Consider the following 12186-nt stretch of genomic DNA (forward strand, 5'->3'; position numbering starts at 1 on the left):
CTGATTACAGGAAAGACCCAGCAGTGCCCATCAGTGCCACAAATCAGTGCAACCAGTCAGTGCCTATCAGTACCCATAAGTGCCCCTAATCAGTGCCCATAAGTGATGCCAGTCAGTGCCTCCCAACAGTGCTTATCAGTGCCCACCAATGCTTCCCATCAATGCCCACCAGTTCCACCTATCAGTGTCGATCACTGCCACCTATCAGTGCCCATCATTGCGGCATATTAGTTCATCCTCATAAGTGCAACCTATTCAGTGCCCATAAGTGCCACCTCATCAGTGCCCATAAGTGCCACCTCATCAGTGCAGCCTATCAGTTCCCATCAGTGCAGTCTCATCAGCGCACATCAGTGAAGGAGAAAAATTACTTATTTACAAAATTTACTGACAGAAACTAAGAAAAACATTTTTTTTTTTCAAATTTTTCTGTCTTTTTTTCTTTATTTTTTAAATTAAAATCCCAGCAGTGATTAAATACCACCAAAAGAAAGCTCTATTTGTATGAAGAAAATGATAAACAAATTAATTTGGGTACAGTGTTGAATTGTTGAATTGTCATTCAAAGTGCGACAGTGCTAAAAAGTTTAAAAATGGCCTGGGCAGGAAGGGGGTGAAAGTGCCCAGTATTGTGGTGTTTTAAGAAAGCTTATGTTTAATGAAAGGGCAATTACGGCCACTTTAACTTTACTTGTGTGTTTTGTGGTTACTTCCTAGTAATTATGGTGAGGGAATTTTGGGGGGGTTGACCTAGGTAGGGGTCAGGATTGGAGGTGAGCTCTAATCTACTCTAGTCATGGATTGGTGCCCTTATTCTTAAAAGTGTTGATCTTGAAATTGATCTATGCGTTTCTTTGCAGCCCTCTTCGAACTTAGGTCTAGGCTGTACATGTGACCCGGATCTTTCCCAGCCTGTCTGCAGGGAAACATAAGCAGGAAGAGCTTCTAGTCCTCTGCTGCTGGTCACACAAAAAAACTGCCTTTGGAATACAGAGTAAAAATAAATAATATCAACAAACTGTTTTAAAGGATTAGTCCACCCTAACACTAAAATCGCTACATCTACAGACATCCATGATCTAACACTAACCTATCTCGCCCTATAAAGAAGAAGTCAGTATACATACCTTTTTTGAACCCGATCCGGTCTGGTCTCAAGCGGCAGAAGCTCTGCAGAGGACACAGCTGACAATGGCTGTGAAATGAACAGGAAGTGATGTCAACCATAGAGTTACTATGGGGCTTCCGTTGTTGGCTGTGTCCTCTGCACCCGTCTGCACAGCGAAGCCGCAGCTGACAGCTCAGTGTGGGATCGGGTCGGATCGGCTTCAAAAAAGGTATGTATACTGATTTCTTCTGTACAGGGTTAGATAGATTATTGTTAGATCGCCAATGTCTGTAGATGTAGAGATTTTAGTGTTAGGGTTCACTTATCCTTTAAATTGGCATACAAATATATATTTGAAATCAAATCTTTATTATTTTTTGCAATAACATGGTAGGGGTTGATTTCTGCCAGTCACAGGCTATGTCACGCCCCTCCAGACTGTGTTTTGGAAAAAGTGGGAGGTGAAGCCTCCGTTAATCTACATGTAAAATCCCACACCCATTGGCATGGAGGAGGAGGGAGGGAGCGGGCTGTCATTTAGCACTGTGTATGCCCACATGTGTGACTCTATAGTCACATGGGCTGCTCAGATGTGATCAGGGGAGGATTGTTTAGCATAGAAACCCACTGAAAATTGAGCATGTGCACTAGCTGCCAACGCTGCTCTGTAAAATCCTCAACTGCTGATGGGACATGGACAGGAAGGGGAGACAGAGAGCAGCAGGATCAGTGGCGGCTGGTGTGTATTTTTTTTGGGGGGGGTGGCAAATAACCAACCCCCCCCAGTCGGTCAGCGGCACCAACGACCCCCCCATCCCGGCACAACCCCCCCCTTACGGGAGGATGGTCAGATGGATGCATCTAGGTAGCGGGCAGGCAGGCAGCGTGTCCTATGGGTGGCGTGTCCAATGGGTGGCGTGGCCTATGGGCGGCGGCAGCAGCGTGTCCTAGCGTGATCCTCCTCCTAGGTGTCCAATTGGATTCCCTATCTTTTCAGCCAATCGGGTAACGGTCTCAGACCTGCTTCTTGATTGGCCTGGAGGAAGATCAGTGTGGTGATAGCGAATATTAATTCGCTATGTCACACAACTGGCTGGCCTCGAAGTGCAATTCTTTGCGCCTCGAGCCCACCCTTTTTTGAAGCCTATTAGAGCCTCTGGTTCTAATCACATGCTTCCAAAAAAATACACCCCTGCCATTGGAATCCATGGTCCGATGGCTTGCATGTAGATCAGTGGGCCAGACACATGGATGGGGGGGGCGGCGCCCGTTCGCCTCTAATGGACGGGCCACCGCTTAGCAGGATCAACCAGGTATTTTGCAGAATACAGAAAAGGAATCTCATAGTGACTGAGTGGGTATGAACACCATTTATTGATGGTTTTTAATGATGTGGGTGTGAAGGACCCGTTCACACCAGCATGTGCACAATATAATACACATAACGCTTGCGCATGTGTGTGCTGTGCACCCACAGAACGTTGTGCTGTAATACCATATCACAGTGTTTTGTGTTACTTTTTTATTATTGAAAGGTAACAAAAAACACTTAATTCAACTCTATGCACAACACTGTGGTATGATGCACTGCCGTGCATTGTGTTGCATAAAAATACAGACATGCTGTGAGTAGGAGACAAAGAACAATTGTTTTCTCAATGTCCTTGCATTGAGCTTATATTAATCTAGTTAAGGGATATGCAATTAGAGGACCTCCAGCTGTTGCAGAACTACAAGTCCCATGAGGCATAGCAAGACTTTGACAGCCACAAACATGACACCCAGAGGCAGAAGCATGATGGGACTTGTAGTTGTGCAACAGCTGGAGGTCCGCCAATTGCATATCCCTGATCTAGTTGATCAACGCAGCCCCATTGCATATTATATGTTTAGGTCCAGAGTGTTTGGACAACTGGACAAGACCACCACGTGTCCTTAGATTCCTGAGACTGGCCAGCTGCGAAAACAGCGCCCTGTGTAACCTTGAGTAAAATGTGCCAAGTGGGTTGGTACTAGGTGCCAACAGTAGAAGTCTTTATAGTTGGTTTATATGGCTAGGGCATTCTGAGGGCTCAATTTGGTGGTGTACCAGATTTGGGTCCATTGTTCAGGATCTATAATGTTATTAGGGTCTGATGCCCACATATGCATGTAATCATTTTGAGACAGTGTAGGGCCACTTAGAAGTAAGTTGTACAGTAAGGAAAGCAAGCTTGTGGAGTGGGGGGGTCATCTCTGCACCTTTGTTCAAAAAAGTTAAGGTCATCGGGTCTGTAGGGGATGGATCATGGAAGCTGCAAAAAGCTCTACCCGCAGGTAAGGGAGCAGTTCTATCTTAGGAAGTTCAAATTCGGATTGCGCAATGTCTTCATGCCTTTACACAACAGTGTATGTAACATTCTGTCACTTGTTTGTCATTAATTTGTCACTTTGCAATGTCCCGGTGTAATGTGACAATGACTGCAATGCGCTTTCCATACAGCCAGGTGACAAGTTGTGCCAGCATTGCTAGATAGATACTGTTCTGATACCACTGAGATTTCAAACTTATGCTCCCTTCCAGGAGCTCTGTCTTCATTCCAGTATTCATTTTTAAATGGCTTTTGTTCGTGGATCGTTTCCAGTCCAACACAGATCATTAGGCTGTACAATGTCATTATCAATGTCATTATGCATTATCAATGTCATTATGCAAGTACAGCAAATATACCTTAAAAATAAAGTGTGACCACATAACATAAGCCCAATGCTGTTTTATAACGGCCACTCATTTTTGGGGCCCAGGTGCCTCTAACAATCATTCACACGTGAAAGAATTAGAAGCATACCCTCAGAGGTAGGGATGGGCTTTATATTTGGGTCGAACGTGATAGCGAACAATTTGGTGTGTTCGCGGCAAATTCGAAAGCCGCAGAACACCGTTTAAAAGTCTATGGGAGAAATCAAAAGTGCTAATTTTAAAGGTTAATATGCAAGTTATTGTCATAAAAAGTGTTTGGGGACCTGGGTCCTGCCCCAGGGGACATTTATCAATGCAAAAAAAAGTTTTAAAAACAGCCGTTTTTTCTGGAGCAGTGATTTTAATAATGCTTAAAGTGAAACAATAAAAGTGTAATATTCCTTTAAATTTCATACCTGGAGGGTGTCTATAGTATGCCTGTAAAGTGACGCATGTTTCCCATGTTTAGAACAGTCTGACAGCAAAATGACATTTCTAAAGGAAAAAAAGTCATTTAAAACTACTCACGGCTATTATGAATTGTCGGTCCTGTAATACACATAAAAGTTCATTGATAAAAACGGCATGGAATTTCCCCCACAGGGGCACCCCGAACCAAAATTTAAAAAAAAAATGCGTGGGGGTCCCCCCAAATTCCATGCCAGGCCTTTCAGGTCTGGTATGGATATTAAGGGGAACCCTGCACCAAAATTTTTTAAAAAATGGCGTGGGGTCCCCCCAAAAATCCATACCAGACCCTTATCCGAGCACGCAAACTGGCAGGCCGCAGGAAAAGAGGGGGGACGAGAGAGCGCCCCCCCTCCTGAACCGTACCAGGCCACATGCCCTCAACATTGGGAGGGTGCTTTGGGTTAGCCCCCCCAAAGCATCTTGTCCCTATGTTGATGGGGAGAAGGGCCTCATCCCCACAACCCTTGGTTGTGGTTGTGGGGGTCTGTGGGCGGGGGGCTTATCGGAATCTGGAAGCCCCCTTTAACAAGGGGACCCCCAAGATCCGGCCCCCCGTGTGAATTGGTAATGGGGTACAAATGTACCCCAACCATTTCACAAAAAATGTGTCAAGAATGTTAAAAAAAAACAATAGATGTTTTTTGACAATTCCTTTATTTAACGTCTTCTTCTTTCCCTGCTACTTCTTCCATTCTCTTCTGGTCTTCCTTCGGTGTTCTTCTTCTTCCTCCATCTTGTTCTTCCCCCACTTCTTCCTCTACCTTCCTCCGCTTGTTCCTCCGGTCTTCTCTTCCTGCATCTTCCTCCTTCTTCTCCGCTTCGTCCTCCGATCCACCTCAATGGGAGTCTCCTGCTGTGTGACACTTCTGTTCAGGTGACAACTCTTATATAATGGAGGGCAGGGCCACCCGGTGACCCCGCCCCCTCTGACGCACAGGGATTTCACTATGGCTTTCCCTGTGTTGTCAGAGGGGGCGGGGTCACCCGTTTACGTAACCCCATTATCAATTCACACGGGGGGCAGGATCTGGGGGTCCCCTTGTTACAGATAAGCCCCCCACCCGCAGACCCCCACAACCACCGGGCAAGGGTTTTGGGGATGAGGCCCTTCTCCCCATCAACATGGGGACAAGGTGCTTTGGGGGGGCTACCCCAAAGCACCCTCCCAATGTTGAGGGCATGTGGCCTGGTACAGTTCAACGGTTCAGGAGGGGGGGAGCTCTCTCATCCCCCCCTCTTCTCCTGCGGCCTGCCAGGTTGCATGCTCGGATAAGGGTCTGGTATGGATTTTTGGGGGACCATTTTTTTTAAATTTTGGAGCGGGGCCCCCCACCAGAACAAAACAGTCAGCTCTCTCAGCCATTGGCTGAGAGCGCTGATCGGATGCAAATCGGCAGACCTTTTTCAGTCATACCCCTTCAACGGAAGTCGGACATTTTACTGGCTTCTTTGGAAAAATTAATACCCCCTAGGTGGGATTTTGAATGGCAACAACACAAAAAAATATATATAAAATTGATATTTTTTGAAAAATATGATAAAAAACCATCAATAACATATATGATGATTAATAAAACACACAAGACAATTGACATATACATATTTTCTTGCAATAGAATATTGGTGCATAAGTCTGATAGTTACTCTCCAGTGTCCGAGAAAACTCTTCGGTACCCGACGCGTTTCAGGTTCAAAGCCCTTTCATCAGGGGTATTTACACAGGAGAGTTTGTATTCGATATGAGGTGAATGGCACAGCACTCAAGTACACAGATATTCAAGAAAAAGTAGAATTGTCACTGTCAGTGGATGGTGTAGTTGGAGGTCTGGTCTAGCCTCCGTTTCAGTCTGTTATGCCCCACAAATTATGCCGTATCACTCTCCCCCGAGGTATGAGGTGTTAGGCTAATAGCAGGAACTTAGAAGCTCAGACAAAGGGGTCTCTCAGTAAAGGCCAGGTCAGGCCTTTCCACAATCCTTCATTTGAGAGGGAAATGGGAGGTATACTGGGTATTGTCTCTCGCTCCCTGTTCTGTATATGGAGGTCCGTGGAGCACGCTGTCCACTCTGGCAGTGTTTGGCTGACTTCTGTCAGACCAGCTGCCGTACACACGGGCTGAATGTCAGACTGTTTCTGTTGAACCGGCCAATATTACCCGATATTCGGCCCGCGTGTACGTGACTTTACTGTGCCATACTGAGCCTGAACACTAAAATGAAGGCAGCTCAAGATCATATGATTTGAAAACATGACATAGCTCTTGGTTCTCCAGATTTACCCTCCCTTTACTCTATTGCAGTGTTTCCCAACCTTTTTTCAGTTAAAGGATAAGTACAGCCAAAGCTTGTTTGGCTGTACTTCTCCTGTAGATCACAGGAGTGCAGTTTGTTCTACACTTCTGTGATTCATTTTCAGCCGATAGCGGGCTGAAGCCCACTGTCAGCTGATGTCACAGAGTCGGTCCAGGGTGGGGAAAGATCACGACCATATGGTCGGGATCCACCCAGAAGCCAGGACCGGCTCAGCAAAATACTCCAGTGAGCGCGTGGCTCAGAGCAGAGAGCTGCTGACTCACAGACCACAGAGAACTGAGTGATCAGCAGTGTTTGATTTCAGTTCTGTCCCAGCTTTAGGCTCATAGGAGAGTAGAATGGTGCCATTGTTTGTCATTTATGCTCTTTACACTTTCTACACATGTGAGTGGCCATTTTTTATGCTTTTTAACTAGTAATAAAGGCAGCAAATGCTGCACTTAGTTGCACCCTTTGTGATTCCTTATTCTGCCATTCAAGTGAACCTACTGGTTCATGGTATTTCTAAGTGAATCTACTGGTTTTCTCAGGGCACAGGTTCATTTAAAGCGGTTGTATACCTGCACCTTTTTTTTTCAAGGCAAAGGCATAATGAGCTAGTATGCAGCGCAAGTAATACCCCGTACACATGGTCGGAATTTCCGACAGAAAAAGTCAGATGGGAGCTTTTCATCTTAGATAGAGAACATGTTCTGTATTTTTCCGACGGAACAAATTCCTATCGGGAAAACTGCTCGTCTGTATGCTGTGCCAATGTACCAAAAATTACGCATGCTCTGAAGCAAGTACGAGACGTCATACGTGTTGTCCCGTCGTACGTGTTGTACGTCACCACGTTCTTGACGGTCGGAATTTGGTGTGACTGTGTGTATGCAAGACAGCTTGAGCGGAATTCCGTCGGAAAAACCTTCATGCCCTGTACACACAACCGGTTTTGCCGTCGGAATAAACTCTGAAGGTTTCTCAGACGGAACTCCGACGGAATTCCGCTCAAGCGGTCTTGCCTACACACGGTCACACCAAAGTCCAACCGTCCGGGACACGGTGATGTACAACACATACGACGGTACTAGAAAAAGGAAGTGCAATAGCCAGTAGCCAATAGCTTCCGTCTCGTACTTGCTTTTTGGTCCGTCGGAACAGCATACAGATGGGCGGTTTTCCCGATAGGAATTGGTTCCATCGGAAATATTTAGAACATGTTCCATTTCTAGGTCTGTCAGGATTTTCGAAAAAAAAAGTCTGATGAGGCATATACACGATTGGAATAGACGATGAAAAGCTTCCGTCTGACTTTTTCTGTCGGAAATTGCGCTCGTGTGTACACGGCATTAGAGTTTATTCCGACGGCAAAACCAGTTGTGTGTACAGGGCATAACACTACCCATCACAGAAATGGACCAACATGAGTTACTGAAAGACGGGAGAGGATGAGGCAGGTTCTTGATCATGGAATATAGTTTAATACTTTCTGTTTCTGACTTTGAACCTCACAGTTATTCCCCTGGCAAAATGTACACTAACATAGATACAAATGCTATATCATGATGGTAAATGCTAGCATCATGCAATAAAAGCAAGGGTATCTATAAAACAACCTTATTATCAAGGCTGAAAAACTCTTCCTGAAAGAAAATGTCAACCATAATTTGGCCAGTACTTAGCTGTACACCCATTATAAGCTTTTCTTGCTACTGATTTATAATCTACAAACAAAATATCACCAGTGGTTGGCATCAACGTCCTCAAGAGGGACTATATAAAGAGTTTGAAATGTCAGCTTGGAAATACTTGTTCTTTGTGAGCAGTCATTAATGTTTAGTTTTTGTGCTTCTTTTCCCATTAGGTCCCTGGATAGAAAGTTGCAGAGGCCGGTTCTGGGGAAATCCCTTACGTTACCCAGCATCCCTCAGTCTCCAGTGCTGACTAGAGTTCCCCAACTTCAAGAAGGACTCCCCCGCCTCCCTTCCACATGTTCAACCAGTACGGACACCCTGACATCGTGCAAACTGCCACCAGCTGGTACGTTTTATAATACACAAGGTCTGGGGTGGTTTGAAGTAATGAGCACCATTTTGAAAAGTAGATAAATTGCCTTCCTTTGTACTGACAGCCCAAGACAAATTCATATGTGACTTTACAAATCTTGGCTTTCTGTAATATACAGCAACAATATCATTTTCAAACAAAACTCTGCAATTTATCATTAAATGTACGACAAGCCATTTTTTGGTTTTGGATAGAGAACGGGGAAGAGTTAGAACTCCTGTCAGGTTTTATTTTTACTGCGGTCTAGGGCTTCATTAGAGAGATTTGTTTTCATTTCTGTTCCTGCGGACAGCCTTTCTCAGCCAGGGTTCCTCCAGAGGTGGTTAGGGGGTCCTTGAGCAATGAGCAACTTCTGCCTCTCGGATACATAACCACTAACAACAGCTATCTGTAAGGGGGTATTTTTTCCCAATGACTACACACATAAGTGTGCTCAGCCTATTGCATTAGGGTGTGCACCCCAAAGCTCAAACACACATGCCTTTCTCTGCAGCCTCAGCTGCACGGGGCAGTGAATGAAAGTGCTCTGTGCGGAGTGGCTTCCTATTCATTCACAGTTTACTATGCTTCAGTTACGAATGAACACAGTGGGTGAATGTGTTTATTTAGAAAAGGAAGGCACTGGTAAATGACACTGGCACTGGTAAATGACATATTTACTAGCCTCTTCCCCCACTCTCCATCCTGAAATACCCCTCCTGCAGCAGTTGGAGGGAATGGAGTGGAGGGAAGCCAGCAGCACCGTGGGGCAGGGGGGCCAACACAAATGGAATCCCAGGCAGTAGGTGGAATCGGCACCACACAAAGTGATTAGGGTGTGCCCACACCTGGCACACCCCCTGGGGATGCCTATGACTACAGATGTAAGGAGCATTCTTCAAGGTGATTATCGCAGTAATGTAGTGTGATCTATAGATACCAGGGTGGATAAAAATCAAGGATTTAAGGCAGATTTTTTTTGATTTTTATAAAATTTATTTTATTAAAATGCTTTTGGAGTAAAAATCTTTGTAAAGATAGTTTTCTATTTAAGATACATTAATAATTTAGTTTATTCAGTATGAAATGGAGCTTAGTTATGTAGCATGAGGCTGTATATTCTGTAGTATTTTCATTTTTGGTAAACTCTAGGGCTGTTACTGATTAAAATTTTCGTGTTCGATTAGTCGATTTTTTTTTTAATCGCTTAATCGACTAATTTTGATTAATTATAACGCACATACAGATCCAACTACTTTTAGCTGATCTCCTTGCATTGCAACTCTGCATTAGTGGTAAATGTGGTATACACTATATACAATCACCCGACACTAGTTAGTTTCCACAATCCATGACTTAACTTCACAGTTCACACAAATACGTTTTAAATTCAAACTGTAGCTCTGATGTAAGTAATTTTTTTTTAATCAAAACGTAGAAACTTAGTTTAACTTTAAATATAAAACTTATCTATTATATTGACTGTCAAATTTGGTTATCAAATTTGCCTACACTTAGCTCACTGAATGATCCCAGTTAACCACATCCATATTTACCATCACTGTCCAGGCTGTCCGGTGACGTCACGGACATCGACATCATCGGACTGCTCCCCCCTTCCCTTCGTTAGCAGACGGAGGCACTTGGGGAAGGGGGGAGGAGTCCGGTGACATCGATGTCCGTGATGTCACCGGATCTCCGACGGAACTCCCTGAAGACCCGGAAGCTGGCAGAGAGGTGAGCCCAGAATTTTGATTGATCAAAAAAATTAACGATTAATCGAGATATTAATCTTTAATTTCCACAGCCCTAGTAAACTCACTCAATGAATCCAAGGTCTGCAAGTAGAGATAACATGCACTGCATTGATGCATTCACACAATTTCACAGGAACCATGAGATAAAACAAAGTTCAGAGATATTCCTTTATTGCATTGTTTTGCAAATCTATGTACACTACAAACTGTATGATTGAATCAGTTCTGATATTGTTGTTTTCCTAACCTGACAGCTTATTATTCTAAATAGGAAACTTTCATTTTGTTTGCAAATATTAAAGATTCTAACTACCAGCAAAAATAAGTCCTTACATTTAAAGAGCACCTGTCATTTCAGATCCATCATGACAACGCCTGTTAGTAGGCATCCACTCACCTGCTGCCGCCACGTCCCTCACCTTGTTGTGCTGCATCACCAGCTGTCCTATTAAAGTGAATGGGACTGTTAGTGAGTCAACAGCGGGTCAGAGGAGGAGGCGCTGCGGGACAGAGATGGCAGTTGCTTTTTAAAAATGATGATTTAAATTGAGTTGATTTAAATCAAGCCTTTTTATTAGTGATTTAAATCGACTTGATTTAAATCAAATCCACCCTGATAGATATAGTAATTATTAGCAGGGGTTCCCTGAGCCTGAAAAGTTATTTTAAGGGTTCCTTTCTGTTAAGAAAGTTTGAGAAAGGCTGAGACAGGGATCGAGGGTGCTCATTAACAGCATCCAATACAGAAAGATAACAGTTTTTCTTTAGTAGAGTAGGGAAAGGTTAGGATCCTTGTCATATTTCATTTCAGTCTGGGTTCATGTAGCAGATTTTTCTCACTTCCTGTCTGGTGAAACCGGTGTCACCAGGTCAGAAAGTGAGGGAAAATCTCTCTCTTAGCGCTTAGTAAATCAACAGTAAAGACCAGGCAGCTAAATTAAAGTGATATTAAAGTGGAAGTAAACCCTTCTATCGTTTTCAGCCAAGGAAGCTGCCATCTTGGCCTCTGTTTAATCTTCAACTGCCATGATGCTACACATGTGATCAGTTATGACACCAGCCATTGGATGGTTTGACAGTTTGGTTGAGAGCACAACCAATGTGACAGTTACATTCCCGGCACGTGCCGGAAATATAACTGATTTTTGAAACTGTTAAATTGATGTTTCTTTTTAATAGCAAACATGTCATACTTACCTGCACTGTGCAATGGTTTTCCCAATCCTCTTCTTCTCAGGTCACCTGCTGGTGCTCCTGGCTCCCCCCTTAACCAGTGCCCCCAATAGCAAGCCGCTTGCTATGGGGGCACTGGTGCGTGCTCACTCCCGAGCCCCTGCTCTATGCGTCCATAAGAGACACAGAGCCGCAGCTTGGCTCTGCCTCATTGGCTCACTGGCTGTGATTGACAGCAGTAGGAGCCAATGGCTCCTGCTGCTGTCTAAGCCAATGAGGAGAGCGAGACCTGGGACAGCCCAGGCTCCCGTGGATCTAGAGGGGGCTCAGGTGACTACTATGGGGCTTTGGGGGAGCAGCACACGGAAAGTTTTTTACCCTTATGCATAGAATGCATGAAGGTAAAAACCTTCAGCCTTTACAACCACTTTAATTCTTCTTCAGTCTATCCAAAACAAGATAAAAAGTTTGTGCTTTGATATGCAATTCAAAAAGCAGTCAGAGTTTCAGGGAAGTGACCAGTTCCTGGCAATAATATCTCAGAAGAAGAGTCTTCTGCAGTCAGGAGGGAAGCATTTCCCCTGCCCCTCTCATCACTCATTGATGCTGTGTTAAGAT

The 12186-nt window shown here is 44.4% G+C and overlaps 1 protein-coding gene across 1 annotated transcript in view; it reads left to right on the plus strand.

Moving 5' to 3' along the window:
• Positions 1–12186, plus strand: part of LOC141148841 (ankyrin repeat and fibronectin type-III domain-containing protein 1-like) — a 582481-nt gene that overhangs the window by 39349 nt on the left and 530946 nt on the right. Inside the window, exon 3 of the mRNA XM_073636627.1 lies at positions 8457–8632. Coding sequence (XP_073492728.1) covers positions 8457–8632 — 176 coding nt within the window. The remainder of the gene's footprint in view (positions 1–8456; positions 8633–12186) is intronic.

Source organism: Aquarana catesbeiana, linkage group LG06, assembly GCF_042186555.1.
Source record: "Aquarana catesbeiana isolate 2022-GZ linkage group LG06, ASM4218655v1, whole genome shotgun sequence".
Classification (NCBI taxonomy): Eukaryota; Metazoa; Chordata; class Amphibia; order Anura; family Ranidae; genus Aquarana; species Aquarana catesbeiana.